General features: G+C 38.2%; 1 protein-coding gene across 1 annotated transcript in view; it reads right to left on the minus strand.

The window, feature by feature from the left end:
• PPP4R4 (protein phosphatase 4 regulatory subunit 4) overlaps window positions 1-16,543 on the minus strand; it is a 117,006-nt gene that overhangs the window by 47,806 nt on the left and 52,657 nt on the right. The window contains exons 4-6 of the mRNA XM_060165695.1: window positions 3,672-3,819; window positions 3,086-3,159; window positions 461-567 (exon numbers count right to left, since the gene is read on the minus strand). Of these exons, the coding sequence (XP_060021678.1) occupies window positions 461-567; window positions 3,086-3,159; window positions 3,672-3,819 (329 nt within the window). The remainder of the gene's footprint in view (window positions 1-460; window positions 568-3,085; window positions 3,160-3,671; window positions 3,820-16,543) is intronic.

The following is a 16,543-nucleotide window of genomic DNA, read 5'->3' on the forward strand; positions in this document are numbered from 1 at the left end:
ACTTGGTATTTATCATCTGGGCAGAGTGTAGCATATAAATTGTAAACATTCTCTATAAAACCTCAAAGTAAGATAAATTATTCAAGATAATGAATTCATAGCAATGATGGAAAAAAGCTGATGGAAAAAAGCATAAATCTCTCTATGTCAATGTTCACCAATTTTTGAAGTCTGTAAGATAATTTTATTTTATCCTCAAAACTACACAAGGTATGTGACAGAGATGACTATGATGGGAAATAGAAAAAAAGTTACCCTTATTGATTTTGAAAGGCCATATCAAGAAGAAATGCCTCTGAATAAGTAGACTCCCGAGAATTCTATATTCTGTAAATTTAAATCAGCTAAACTGTAAACAGTATGGAATAATACAAATCTAATATAATTATTAACAATACAGTCATTATACATTTTAAATCAATTTAATAAAGTAGACAAAAAATTATATACAAATACTCACACAAGGGCATCAAATTTGTTGGTCAATTTTCCTAAAATTTTACAACTAACTAAACGAGACTGGACTGTTTGGGAAAGTTGTGCCTTGGAAACAAGTGGATTCAAAATCTAAAGAGAAAAGATTTAGAGAACAAATTCACAAAATTTTATACATTCTTGACACTAATGTCAGCTATTTTCTTCAAAGACTATTTTAATGTTCTAAACGTTTTTATAGAATCGCAATTACATTTTGAGGTGCATGTTTGTTCATCACCTGGATCTCATTTTATTTGCCTTCTTGGATTATTAAGGCAAAGATGATGATAAATTATGCAATCAAAAACAATTAGGCACCGGGCTTCCCTGGTGGCGCAGTGGTTGAGAGTCCGCCTGCCGATGCAGGGGACGCGGGTTCGTGCCCTGGTCCGGGAAGATCCCACATGCCGCAGAGCGGCTGGGCCCGTGAGCCACGGCCGCTGAGCCTGCGCGTCCGGAGCCTGTGCTCCGCAACGGGAGAGGCCACAACAGTGAGAGGCCCGCGTACCGCAAAAAAAAACAAACAAAAAGAACCAATTAGGCACCAAAAAAATTGAATTAAAGCTTATGGTGAATTCTCTAATGATCTGTTTGTGCATATAGTTGTGAAATATACATTTTTCAAAAGAAAAAAAGCAAGTTAATTATTAGATACCCTGAAATTTGTTTTTGTTCCATATAGATTAATTTTTACATTTGTCCTGAAGCAAGCAAAACATTATAACTTCAAAAAGATTCTATTAAGGTAATTCTGTCATTTGAATACAACAGCCCAACTCTGATACTGTATTGTGTATGTCCTGGGCACTCAAACTCAACAGCACGACAGACTGTAAAGAATTATGAAGATCAGACCCTGATTCTGGTCCCAGCTATTTAATTTGTCTAAGTAATCTTGCTATTTCTCATCCCAAGGTTTCTCATCTACTTAAAATGGAGATCAGAATACTAGGTGGTACTACGATCCCCCCAAGTTCTAACTATAACTTTAATCAAAGGGTCAACTTTTTTCCTCTCAACAGAGTAGCCAGAATTACTGAATGCATAATGATAAATATAATTTAAAAGTCAAAGATCTGAAATAAAAGGCATATTTAAAAATCTTAAAAATCACGTTAAATAATATGCGACATTCTAGAATAAAAACTGCATGCTACCATGCACCACTAATCAAAAAGTATAAATATGTCAACATTACGTTCAATTTTTTTTTTTTTTTTTTTTTTTTTTGCGGTACGCAGGCCTCTCACTGTTGTGGCCTCTCCCGTTGCGGAGCACAGGTTCCGGACACGCAGGCTCAGTGGCCATGGCTCACGGGCCCAGCCGCTCCTTGGCATGTGGGATCTTCCCGGACCGGGGCACGAACCCGTGTCCCCTGCATCGGCAGGCAGACTCTCAACCACTGCGCCACCAGGGAAGCCCTTATGTTCAATATTTAAATATGTGTAATCATCTAGATGTTTGGCATCAAGCATACAAACATCCTTATAACTGGGTAGATCTTCCCATTTTCAAGCAAGTGTTTTGGCACTGAGCTAGGGCCATAATCTGTACGAGGGTAAAGAAGGGGCAACGACACTTAATGAAATCCACAGAGGACATTTTATTGACCGATAACTCTTTTTCAACAGGACATATTTGAAAGGAAATTCATATAGAAATAAGGTTCAAAGAATGAAAAATCATTTGTTTAAAGAATAAATTTCCTAATTTTCCTGTTCTCTCATCTGAATTTGCTAAAACTTTTAGAGAAGGGTCTGTTGAACAATATTGAACATTAAAAAGCAAACAACAAATTGGTAACATTATTTACAACAAATATAACAAAGGATTGGCAACCCTGACAGATAAACAGCACATAAAAACAGTGATCAAAGGATATGATCAGACAATTCCAAGAGAACAGAGGTGAAATATAACAATATATGAGAAAATATTCAACAGCATAATAATCAAAAAATGTCCAATGAAAATGTAATTCCATATCTGGCCCAACAAATTTAACTGGAATGCTATTGCTGATGAAAGCCCAGGGAAACAGGCATTTTCTCATATTACTTAGTCAAGAGTCTTAAGAATATTAATGCCCTCTAACCTAGTAATTTGACTTTTTTGGAAGTTACAATTAAGGAAATTATCTGAAAAACAGGAAAAGCTCCACAGAGATGTTCATTATTGCCTTACTTTGATAATAAAACACTGAAAACAGGCTTAAATGTTTAATAAGTAAGTAGCTACTATCAAATGAGAAATATGAGAAAATAATAAGGAAAATAAAGCTAAGTGAAAAACAACCATATATAAATTCAATATGATCACTAACACAGCAAATAGCACCATATACAGGGGAAAAAATCTGAAATGAAAATACATCAGAATGTTAGGAGAAGCTAAGTACAGAACCAGGAGTAGCTAAGTACAGAACCATGATTTTTCTTCCTTCTATATTTTGTACTACCCAAATTTTCTGTAATGAATATGTGCTGCTTTCAGAGTAGGAGATAACTTTATTCTTTTTTGAAATACCGTTTCTATCAAAAACGAAAACAACAAAAACCTTAGAGTGACTTAAGTACTAGAATTAAAAAAAAAAAAAAAAAAGTATTACCTCATGCCTTAGGGTTTCTTTGGGCAATACTTCTATCACAGACAGAAGAGTTTCCAGCCATGCGTTGCTGACACCTGATTGACAAAGATAAAACATGCCAACTTAATTATCTCACTTACAAATTCAGTTTCAACTTAGCCACTAATATTTACAATAGTATTTAATAGTAAAATGGCAATAATTATTTTTATTACTATTATGAGAAGTTTCTCTATTTTTCTGTCTTAGCCAATATCTGGAAAACATTTATATCTTTAAAAATAATACTGAGGGGCTATCTTTAACCCAAAGTGTGCATTTTTCTTGTACTACAATACTATAACATAAATGTTGTAAAAGAAACAAATCTAAGAAAAAAGTATAAATCATAAGATGAACTAATGGGTCTTCAGGCTTCAAGGGCACTGAATTGTGCAGTTGTTGTACAAAAATAGTCATCGCTATTTTTAGTCACACCACTGATCAACTCTTAGGCAGCACAGTCTCATTCAGTTATGGTCATCGGCCTAACACAATTCAAATAACATCACAGCCACATACAAGAAACTATAAGTACATATACGATTAAGCACGTCAGGCCCCTGACCTGCGTCCCTGTGCTCCAGATGCAGTAGAATGACTTGGAGGAAGGAGTGGGCATATGTATGAATCGACACTGATTCTTCCTGTAGAATGGTCAAAAATGATACCGCAGCCGTTAACTGCATTTCCACTCCTGCAACACGCAGGACCTCCTGTATAATCAGAAAGAGTGTGCTATTATATAGATGAGAAATCAGAAATTATAATTTTTTAAAAATCCAAGCTCATAGAAACCAAACATAGTCATATTGCACAAAGTAACTATATATGACCTTTAAGGATATGTACTTCCTTTTATTACTTTAAGAAAACTATATTAATCTGCTCCTGATTGTTTAACTTATTAGGCCACATAACGTTTATATCTATTGGGTTGGCCAAAAAGTTCGTTCAGGGCTTTCTGTAACAGCATATATATATATATATTCAATATATATAATTTTTTTTTTGGCCATGCCACGTGGCATGTGGAATCTTAGTTACCCAACCAGGAATGGAACCGGCACCGCCTGCGTGGAAGCGCAGAGTTTAACAACTGAACCGCCAGGGAAGTCCCTGGACCACATAAAGTTTAAACGTCTCAGGAATTTATGAAATAACACTCCATTGCTTTATTGCATAAAAATTATAAAAAGTACATAAACATTTAGATAATAGAATAGTCATTTTTAATAGATCTCAATTTCTATTTTGCTCTTCGTACTGTACAGTTTTCCATTCCCACCTACAATAATGTCAAAGCTCAATCACATGTGTTTTTATTACTTGTATTTCTGCTTCAAAAAATAAATATTATGCATTCCACTATAAAAAAGGAATGCACTTAAGATTGTGCAAATGTATTTCCCCTTTAAACAAGTGACAAGAACACAAATTACTACGAAGTAAACTGTATTTTTAAAAAGGAATTTTTTTAAATATAAGAATGTTTTTAAAAATTAATTATATTCATAGCCATCTCCACTCACCTTTTAAAGTCAAAGCCTACATTAGAATAGTTAAACACATCAAAGAGTCAAAAAAAACCCTATCTTTCATATAAACCTCACCAAAGATATCACCTATACTTCTCCAGAAGACTGTGTGGGTATGCATAATGCAAAGGCAGCTAAAAGTCTTAACTTTGTTTAATCAATTGTGGCAACTACTGGAATTTCCCTTGTATGCCTATTTTATAACTAACAGAGTAAAGTTGGTAGAACAAGGTGGAACTTGCAACCATAAAACAAAGTTTCATATCTGTGATCTTAGGAAAATTGGTCTTTCTGTATTATTTCCTAATATATAAAATGTAAATTATGGCTTCATCTTCTTAGAGATTTAACTGAAATCATTTAAATAGCACTTTTATGGCTTACCAACTTGTGCAAACTGAGCATTTACATAATGACCATTGTACATCCAACTGTCTCCTCTCCACTAGCCTTGGATATCTGGTGGGAATCTCATCATCTGAACTGACCTCTCCCCAAAACTGGCTCTTCCTCCCACCTTCTGCTAAACAATCAATGACAACTCTGCCCTCCCAGCTTTCCACCCAGAAACTTCGGGGTCATCCTTAACTCCTCTCAGTCCCTCACTTACCGTAATCAAAGGACCAGTCAATCCTGATCCAAAATCTGACCACCTATCACCTCCACGGCTACCACTCTGATCCAAGCCACCATCATCTCCTGCCTGAATTACTCCAATAACCTGCTAACTAGTCCCTGATTCTATCACTGCCCCTCTACTACTTATTCTCTACAGCAGCCAGAGAGATTCTTTTTAAAAAGTCAGATCACATCACTTTTCTGCTCAAAACTCTCCAGTGGCTTTCCAACACACTCAAGGAAATGTCTAAACCTTTTCAATGACTTACAAAGATCTGTTCCCAATTCCCTCTTTTCCCAGATTTCCACATGGTTGCCTCCCTGATCTCTTTCAAGCCTCTATTCTAATGTCACCTTTACAATGAGCCCTTCCCTGATGACCCTATTTTAAACAGAAAGCCACCCCCTTGCGCCAGCCCTCGCCATGACCCGACGGGTTTATCATCTCCATTGTCCAACATACAACAAGTCCATCCGTTTATGGTCTACCTCCCACATCTAGAACATAAGCTTCATGACTGCACAATTTTTTGTCTGTTTTGTTCACTACCGTATCCCCAACTCCTACAGCACATGGCAGGCGTTCAGTAAGTAATTGCTGGATGACTGAATATCTCTTACCCTTTCACCTAAACTTTCTGCTCTTGACGCTCTCTCCCTTCACACACTTTTTCCACATCTCCTAAAAGGTGGCTTCAAGAGATTTTGAAGTGAGTCCTAAAGATTAGGGATTGGTAGAATTAGACACAAGGCAAAGCAAAAATGGATCACATAGAAATGCATTCTCAATTCTCTTTCTGGCACGTCAATGAGGAGATATTCCTGCCATCTTCCACCCCAGTGTCTCTGCAACCGTGATTTAGACCATGTACCCAGAGCCCTTGATTCAGCGCGGTGGGACCACTGCCAGTCATCATGACATATATCATTCTACAGCAGAAGGAACAGACCCAGAGCTGTCAAGTATTTTGCTGAAAGCCAGCAAGCTTGTAGCTTGGCAACTCTAAGACTTAACCCTTTGTCTGCCTGATGCCGAAGCCAGGCAACAAATTCTTCTTCACAGACCCTGCACCTCCATTCACCATTTATTAAGGCGTGGCTTCCAACAACCTTAAGATCTGGCAGTGGCTTTACTGTGGCAGATGTTTATGTGGTGGGGTTAATTCCCAGAAAACTGATCCCGTATTAGGGTGGCTGATTTTTGTGCTGTGTTTGTTTAAAACTTTTGTATCATACACACAAATGTCATTTTACAAGTTTTTTCAATCACCAGTCAATTATGTATCTTAAGAGTTCCTAGCTGAAAAGAAAAGGAGAAGGAACGATAAGGCATAAAGCAGAGCAGCAACTGGTCTCTGACATCAACCCTCCCACATCCCCCGGTTTTACTGTTTCCAAAACAAACATTTGTTCCACACTAACAATTCTGGATTTGGAAAACGCTTTTAGAAGATTTGATGTGGCCAGGATACATCACTTACAGGTTTCAGAAGGCATAGCTTTTCTTTAGAAACAGAGAGTGCTTTGCAAAGAAATATTTAAATAAATTGTGAGGGCCACAATGTGCATTCCAGTTCACATGAGTCTGTTGTTTTATGTTCCAAGAGATGTAATTCTGCCCCTCTTAAAGTCATTAAAGTCCTGGGTTTTGTACGTATGCAAACTTTATGCAAAGGAAGAACATGAGAAGCTCTCCAACTTCATATCTTCTTACTGTATTACTTAGTCTTGACTGCCGCAGCAACATTTGCCCCAACTATTTTGCATTTAATTTTCGAAAAATCCTCAAGTCTTATCAGGATTTGGGTTTTTCTCTTGTTGTGCTGACTTCAACATCTGGGACTGTCCACTGTTAAGAAACCAGCACAGACTAAGAGATTTCATCACTGCTAAAATTCAACTGATTTCTAAACATAGTTTTCTGAAACAGAATACAATAAGAATTCGATACTTACCAGTTAGTGTTCTCCTCCACGGAGTCACACCCTCTGGACAAACATAGTGAGATCCATACTCTCTGGGTAAATAAGTGTGCATCCTCATGGACCTTGGAAGACACTGAAAAGTAAATTCCTCTGTTGCTTAAGTGCATGCCTTAACGCCAGTTACCATTCCTCTTACGTACTATCTACTACCGTATGGCTGGCATTCCAACTTGAATTCCTCAAAAATGAAATAAGACAATTTTATAAATGAGTTAATGATACATTTCCGAATTTAAAAACCATTCCCACTCAAGGAAGGAAAATGTACTAGATGCTTCTGTGTTTAAATTCATTCTTAAGTTAGCATGAATGGTGCAAGAAAGCATTTTGTAAAACAATGTAATGTCCTTGCAGAGAGGGAAACCGCTGTCGCCAAGAAGCCCGCATTATAGTGCATCAAGAAGATATTTCTCTTTACAATACACAACATAGAGAAGCCTAAATAAATCACTGGCTTACTCCGAAAGAGCAAAGATTTTGGGTTCATGCATGTGGAAACTAAACTTATTAAATAAAACTGGTAAACATATCTACCATAAATAGTGCTGATTAAACGTAAAGGAATCCTAAAATTACAAAGTATCTTTGTATATTTTTAGAGATAACATCACTGGTTATTTTGAAATTAAATAATACAGATTTATATATTAAAATACTAAAAACCTAGGACATATAAAATATCTGGGGTTTTGAGGGTCATAAGTGTGGGAATTTTTAGTACCTAACACTAATAGTGAACAACTCTTTTCACTATAAAATTACACTATTTATAAAAGACTTTACAACTGAATTAAATATGAATAATTGGAACATGCCAACTCTAAAGTGCCTTTAACAATTAACTACGGTATCTCGGTATCTCGCTCTCCTCCCTATCACTGACTGCCACGTTCCACACTTAAGTAAAGGGTGGAGAGAACTAGTTGAGAGCGCTGAAGATCAAAATCGGAGAGGGAAAATGAAGTGGAGGCAGCAGACAGGGATAAAAACGTGTGTTTTACCCTTCTTTTAATGTGTGTTTCAGTGATTAGCAAGGTTCATGAGGAGGTACACATAAAATATCCCAAAGATCTCTTTCCAAACAGGAAATACCAATACCAATAGTAACTATCACGTGACTACCGCAAACATGCAATGAAGTATCCAGCCATGCAAAGTCACAAGGACACCAGAAGAAATCAATATATTTCAATACCATGGTTTTGAAACTGAACTTTGAGATGGACGACCCAGCCAAGTCATTTTTACACATAATAAATTAGAATCATGGGTAATTTAGGCTTGAAATGTGAATAAAGTCATTTAAAACTTGCAAAGAAAGGATGTGCTTATCAAAGAAATAACTACTTAATGGACACAAGAGTTATAAATAACCATTTCAAATGATCCACTGTAGTCATATGTAATTAAACATTTTTTGAAAAAAATTAGAAACTGTTTTCGGGAGCGGGAGAGGCAGCACTGGAAAGAATGGCAAGTCTCTGTAAGCCAGTAACGCTTCCTTTCCTCTCTAGTCAGTCACAGTACTTTTCCCTTCCATCCTAATCTCCCTCTAATGTAGCCCAATGAAAATCTAATTCTGAAAATATAATTTTAATTTCATTCTCAACTATTTATTAAGTACCAACATCATACTAAGTATTCGGGGAAACTGGAGAAAAGTCAAAGACATGGTTCCCTACCTTTGAGGGACTGCTATTGATTATATACATTCAAAGTTTGAACAAATAACCATTTAGTTACATTCAAGGCACTGTGCTAGGAGCTGGAGACTTAGCAATGAGCATTGCTAACAATGTACCTGTTCATCCTGTAATTAAAAGTGTGGTGGGCTTCCCTGGTGGCGCAGTGGTTGAGAGTCCGCCTGCCGATACAGGAGACGCGGGTTCGTGCCCCGGTCCGGGAAGATCCCACATGCCGCGGAGCGGCTGGGCCCGTGAGCCATGGCCGCTGAGCCTGCGCGTCCGGAGCCTGTGCTCCGCAACGGGAGAGGCCACGACAGTGAGAGGCCGGCGTACGGCAAAAAAAAAAAAAAGAAAAAAAGTGTGTTAAAATCTAAGGATAAGAAGTACAAGGTGCCATAGAGCATCCGCTGGGTGAACTCCTCTGAGGAAAGGGGACCACTGAGAAGTGACAACTGACCTTGTGAAGAGAAAGAGATAACTAGACAAAAGCTAGGATAAAGGAAGGCAGGAAAGCAAGCGGAGCAGGAAGGCAAGCATTCCCGGCACTGAGGAGTGAGGAGGAGGTCGGTAGATTCCAGGAGCTGAGAGAAGGTCAGTGTGCCTGGAGCACAGAGCGAAGGGGGTGGGGCAGAGGCTAGTGAAGCAGACAGAGCGCAAATCACAGAGGGCCTCAGATGCATTAAGCAACAGAATATTCAAATTGTAGTTTTAAATGCTTTGAAATAGCATGCTGATTATAAAGTTGAAAAGGATTAGAAAGCAGGGAGGATGGAAAGGGAGGGAGGTAGTGGGTGAGGATCACTTGAACCCTCATAATAGCTTGGACTAGGGTGCAGGTAGTATTGCTGGAGAGAGGTGGGTGGATTCAATATTTAAAACATAAAATAAACAGGATTGTATAAACAAGTAGTAAAAGACAGGTGGTATCAAGGATGACTCACTCCCCACATCCCTGCTGGAAAGCCAGGTGGATAAGAAGGTTACCCATTAGGATAGGGGACTCTGGAGGGAGCCCAGATGTCGAGAGGAAATAGCAGGAGCTCAGTTCTGGACTCGCTAACTTTGAAGTGATGTTGACGCATCCGAGGAGAGAGTACAAACAGGGAATTGTATACACAGTTCTGATACTCTGAAAAGATCTGTTATAAATAAGAATTAATATAGAATAGATAAAATTTATATAGATGATATTTAAAGCCAAGGGTGTGTGGATAAGACTGCCTACAGAGCAAATATAGACCAAAAGTGGAGATCTGCTACTGCAAAACAATTTCATCCCAATTAAAAAAAAAAAGGGTGTTGAAGAATTCCAAGTTTAAAAAAGATCCACCACGAGTGTTTTGGCATAATATTTAATTCTAGGTTCTGGACTATTCCTGACACATCATTAGAAAATGATCAATCGATCTGTGTAGGGGTAGAGGTGATGACAGGGTATATGCAGGTATATAAAAAGAAATTATTTGGGATTAATATTGTTCTGAGATTAAATTAAGAAGGAAAAAAAAAAGGAAAGGGAACTTCCTCTTTCAGTAACAGCAGAGTAGGTAATTCTAATCAGCTCTTATGATGAGGATAATTTAAAAAGCCAGACAAAATATAAAAATCATCTGTGCACAAAGGCATATGGAAACTAACAAGGTAGTGGAAAATTTTAGCATCCAAGATCTAAGAGACAATGGAAACCCAGAAAGGTAAGCATGTAATTTGGGGCCTGGTTTTCCCCTGGAAGCACTTGCTGATTCTAGAAAACGCTCCTGAGAGGATGAAAACTTAAGCAGCCTTTCTGACAGCCTTACTGAGGCACTGGTAAGCCCCCCGGGATAGGACAAGGATAACCCTAAAGTAGCCCAGAGATCGGTTCAAGATGGCGGAGTAGAAGGACATGCGCTCCCTCCCTCTTGCGAGAGCACCGGAATGACAGCTAACTGCTGAACAATCATCGACAGGAAGACACTGGAACTCACAAGAAAAGATACCCCACATCCACAGACAAAGGAGAAGCCACAGTGAGACGGCAGGAGGGGTGCAATCACAATAAAACCAAATCCCATAACTGCTGGGTGGGTGACTCACATACTGGAGAATACTTATAACACAGAAGTCCACCCACTGGAATGAAGGTGCTGAGCCCCACGTCAGGCTTCCCAACCTGGGGGTCCAGCAACAGGAGGAGGAATTCCTAGAGAATCAGACTTTGAAGGCTAGTGGGATTTGATTGCAGGACTTCGATAGAACTGGGGGAAACACAGACTCCACTCTTGGAGGGCACACACAAAGTAGTGTGCGCATCAGGACCCAGGCGAAGGAGCAGTGACCCCACAGGAGACTGAACCAGACCTACCTGCTACTGTTGGAGGCTCTCCTGCAGAGGCAGGGGGTGGCTCTGGCTCACTGTGAGAACAAGGACACTGGCAGCAGAAGTTCTGGGAAGTACTGCTTGGCATGAGCCCTCCCAGAGTCCACCATTAGCCCCACCAATGAGCCCAGGTAGGCTCCAGGGTTGGGTCGCCTCAGGCCAAACAACCAACAGGGAGGGAGCCCAGCCCCACCCAACAGCAGACAAGAAGATTAAAGGCTTACTGAGCCCTGCCCACCAGAGCAACACCCAGCTTTACCCACCACCAGTCCCTCCCATCAGGAAACTTGCACAGTCCCTCCCATCAGGAAACTTCCTCATAGATAGCCTCATCCACCAGAGGGCAGACAGCAGAAGCAAGAACTACAATCCTGCAGCCTGTGACACAAAAGCCACATTCACAGAAAGACAGACAAGATGAAAAGGCAGAGGGCTATGTACCAGATGAAGGAACAAGACAAAAGCCCAGAAAAACAACTAAATGAAGTGGAGTTAGGCAACTTCCAGAAAAAGAATTCAGAATAATGATAGTGAAGATGATCCAGGACCTTGGAAAAAGAATGGAGGCAAAGATCGAGAAGATGCAAGAAATGTTTAACAAAGACCTAGAAGAATTAAAGAACAAACACCTCAAAGAATTAAAGAACAAACAAACAGAGATGAACAATACAATAACTGAAATGAAAAATACACTAGAAGGAATCAGTAGCAGAATAACTGAGGCAGAAGAATGGATAAGTGACTTAGAAGACAGAATGGTGGAATTCACTGCCGCAGAACAGAATAATGAAAAAAGAATGAAAAGAAATGAAGACAACCTTAAGAGACCTCTGGGACAACATTAAACACAACAACATTCGCATTATAGGGGTCCCAGAAGGAGAAGAGAGAGAGAAAGGACCTGAGAAAATATCTGAAGAGATTTTGGTCGAAAACTTCCCTAACATGGGAAAAGAAATAGCCACCCAAGTCCAGGAATCGCAGAGAGCCCCAGGCACGATAAACCCAAGGAGAAACATGCCGAGACACCTAGTAATCAAACTGACAAAAATTAAAGACAAAGAAGAGTTATTGAATGCAACAAGGGAAAAATGACAAATAACATAAAAGGGAACTCCCATAACATTAACAGCTGATTTCTCAGCAGGAACTCTACAAGCCAGAAGGGAGTGGCACCATATATTTAAAGTGATGAAAGGAAAGACCTACAACCAAGGTTACTCTACCTGGCAAGGATCTCATTCAGATTCAATGGAGAAATCAAAAGCTTTACAGGCAGGCAAAAGCTAAGGGAATTCAGCACCACCAAAGCAGCTCTATAACAAATGCTAAAGGAACTTCTCTAAGTGGGAAACACAAGGGAAGAAAAGGACCTACAAAAGCAAACCCATAACAATTAAGAAAATGGTAAGTAACATACATATCAATAATTACCCTAAACGTGAATGGATTACATGCTCCAACCAAAAGACACAGGCTTGCTGAATGGATACAAAAACAGACCCACATATATGCTGTCTACAATAGATCCACTTCAGACCTAGGAACACATACAGACTGAAAGCGAGGGGATGGAAAAGATATTCCTTGCAAATGGAAATCACAAGACAGCTGGAGTAGCAACACTCATATCAGATAAAATAGACTTTAAAATAAAGAATGTTACAAGAGACAAGGAAGGACACTACATAATGATCAAGGGATCAATCCAAGAAGAAGATATAACAATTATAAACATATATGCACCCAACACAGGAGCACCTCAATACATAAGGCAACTACTAACAGCTATAAAAGAGGAAATCAACAGTAACACAGTAATAGTGAGGGACTTTAACACCTCATTTACACCAATGGACAGATCATCCAGACAGAAAATTAATAAGGAAACACAAGCTTTAAATGACACAATAGACCAGATAGATTTAATTGATATTTATAGGACATTCCATTCAAAAACAGCAGATTACACTTCCTTCTCAAGTGCACATGGAACATTCTCCAGGACAGATCCCATCTTGGGTCACAAATCAAACTTCGGTAAATTTAAGAAAATTGAAATCATATCAAGCATCTTTTGCGACCAAAAGGCTATGAGATTAGAAATCAATTACAGGGAAAATAAATGTAAAAAACACCAATACATGAAGGCTAAACAATATGCAACTAAATAACCAAGAGATGACTGAAGAAATCAAAGAGGAAATCAAAAAATACCTAGAGACAAATTACAACGAAAACACGACAATCCAAAACCTATGGGATACGGCAAAAGCAGTTGAAAGAGGGAAGCTTATAGCAAGCAATACAAGCCTACCTCAAGAAACAACAAACATCTCAAATAAACAATCTAACCTTACATCTAAAGAAACTAGACAAAGAAGAACAAACAAAACCCAAAGTTACTAGAAGGAAAGAAATCATAAAGATCAGAGCAGAATTAAATGAAATAGAAACAAAGAAAACAATAGCAAAGATCAATAAAACTAAAAGCCGGTTCTTTGAGAAGATAAACAAAATTGATAAACCATTAGTCACACACATCAAGAAAAAAAAGGGAGAGAACTCAAATCAATAAAATTAAAAATGAAAAAGGAAAAGTTACAATGGACACCACAGAAATACAAAGCATGCTAAGAGACTACTACAAGCAACTCTATGCCAATAAAATGGACAACCTGGAAGAAATGGACAAATTCTTAGAAAGGTATAAGCTTCCAAGACTGAACCAGGAAGAATAGAAAATATGAACAGACCAATCACAAGTAATGAAATTGAAACTGTTATTAAAATCTTCCAACAAACAAAAGTCTAGGACCAGATGGCTTCACAGGTGAATTCTATCAAACATTTAGAGAAAAGCTAACACCCATCCTTCTCAAAGTCTTCCAAAATACTGCAGAGGAAGGAACACTCCTAAACTCATTCTAAGAGGCCACCATCACCCTGATAACAAAACCAGACAAAGACACTACTGAAAAAGAAAATTACAGACCAGTATCACTGATGAATATAGATGCAAAAATCCTCAACAAAATACTAGCAAACAGAATCCAACAACACATTAAAAGGACCATACACCATGATCAAGTGGGATTTATCCCAGGGATGCAAGGATTCTTCAATATACACAAATCAATCAATGGGATACACCACATTAACAAACTGAAGAATAAAAACCATATGATCATCTCAATAGATGCAGAAAAAGCTTTTGACAAAATTCAATACCCATTTATGATAAAAACTCTCCAGAAAGTGCACATAGAGGGAACCTACCTCAACATAATAAAGGCCATATATGACAAACCCACAGCAAACATCATTCTCAATGGTGAAAAACTGAAAGCATTTCCTCTAAGATCAGGAACAAGACAAGGACGTCCATTCTCGCCACTATTTAACACAGTTTTGGAAGGCCTAGCCCTGGCAATCAGAGAAGAGAAAGAAATAAAAGAAATAAAAGAAATACAAATTGGAAAAGAAGAAGTAAAACTGTCACTGTTTGCAGATGACATGATACTTTACATAGAGAATCCTAAAGATGCCACCAGAAAACTACTAGAGCTAATCAATGAATCTGGTAAAGTAGCAGGATACAAAATTAATGCACAGAAATCTCTTGCATTCCTTTATACTAATGATGAAAAATCTGAAACAGAAATTAGGGAAACACTCCCATTTACCACTGCAACAAAAAGATTAAAATACCTAGGAATAAACCTACCTAGGGAGACCAAAGACCTGTTCTCAGAAAACTATAAGACACTGATGAAGGAAATTAAAGATGATACAAACAGATGGAGAGAGATACCATGTTCTTGGACTGGAAAAATAAATATTGTGAAAATGACTATACTACCCAAGGCATCTACAGATTCAATGCAATCCTTATCGAATTACCAATGGCATTTTTTACAGAACTAGAACAAAAAATCTTAAAATTTGTATGGAGACACAAAAGACCCCAAATAGCCAAAGCAGTATTGAGGGAAACAAAAGAGCTAGGGGAATCACACTTCAGACTATACTACAAAGCCACAGTAATCAAGACAATATGGTACTGGCACAAAAACAGAAATATAGATCAATGGAACAGGATAGAAAGCCCAGAGATAAACTCACGCACCTATGGTCAACTAATCTATGACAAAGGAGGCAAGGATATACAACAGAGAATGACAGTCTCTTCAATAAGTGGTGTTGGAAAAACTGGACAGCTACATGTAAAAGAATGAAATTAGAACACTCCGTAACACCATACACAAAAATAAACTCAAAATGGATTAGAGACCTAAATGTAAGACTAGACACTAAAAACCCTTAGAGGAAACACAGGAAGAACACTCTTTGACATAAATCACAGCAAGAACTTTTTTGATCTACCTCCTAGAGTCATGGAAATAAAAACAAAAATAAACAAATGGGACCCAATGAAACTTAAAAGCTTTTGCAAAGCAAAGGAAAGTATAAACAAGACGAAAAGACAACCCTCAGAATGGGAGAAAACATTTGCAAATGAATCAACGGACAAAGGATTAATCTCCAAAATATAAAAACAGCTCATGCAACTCAATATTAAAAAAACAAACAACCCAATCCAAAAATGGGCAGAAGACCTAAACAGACATTTCTCCAAAGAAGACATACAGATGGCCAAGAAGCACATGAAAAGCTGCTCAACATCACTAATTATTAGACAAATGCAAATCAAAACTACAATGAGGTATCACCTCACACCAGTTAGAATGGTTATCATCATAAAATCTACAAACAACAAATGCTGGAGAGGGTGTGGAGAAAAGGGAACTCTCGCACCACTGGTAGGAATGTAAACTGATACAGCCACTATGGACAACAGTATGAAGGTTCCTTAGAAAACTAAAAATAGAATTACCATATGACCCTGCAATCCCACTACCAGGCATATACCCAGAGAAAACCATAATTCAAAAAGACACATGCATCCCAATGATCATTGCAGCACTATATACAATAGTCAGGTCATGGAAGCAACCTAAATGCCCATCGACGAATGGATAAAGATGTGGTACATACATACAATGGAATATTACTCAGCCATAAAAAGGAACAAGACTGGGTCATTTGTAGAGACGTGGATGGATCTAGAGACTGTCATACAGAGTGAAGTAAGTCAGAAAGAGAAAAACAAATACCGTATATTAACGCATATATGTGGAACCTAGAAAAATGGTACAGATGAACCAGTTTGCAGGGCAGAAACAGAGACACAG

This window comes from Lagenorhynchus albirostris, chromosome 1 (assembly GCF_949774975.1).
Source record: "Lagenorhynchus albirostris chromosome 1, mLagAlb1.1, whole genome shotgun sequence".
NCBI lineage: Eukaryota > Metazoa > Chordata > Mammalia > Artiodactyla > Delphinidae > Lagenorhynchus > Lagenorhynchus albirostris.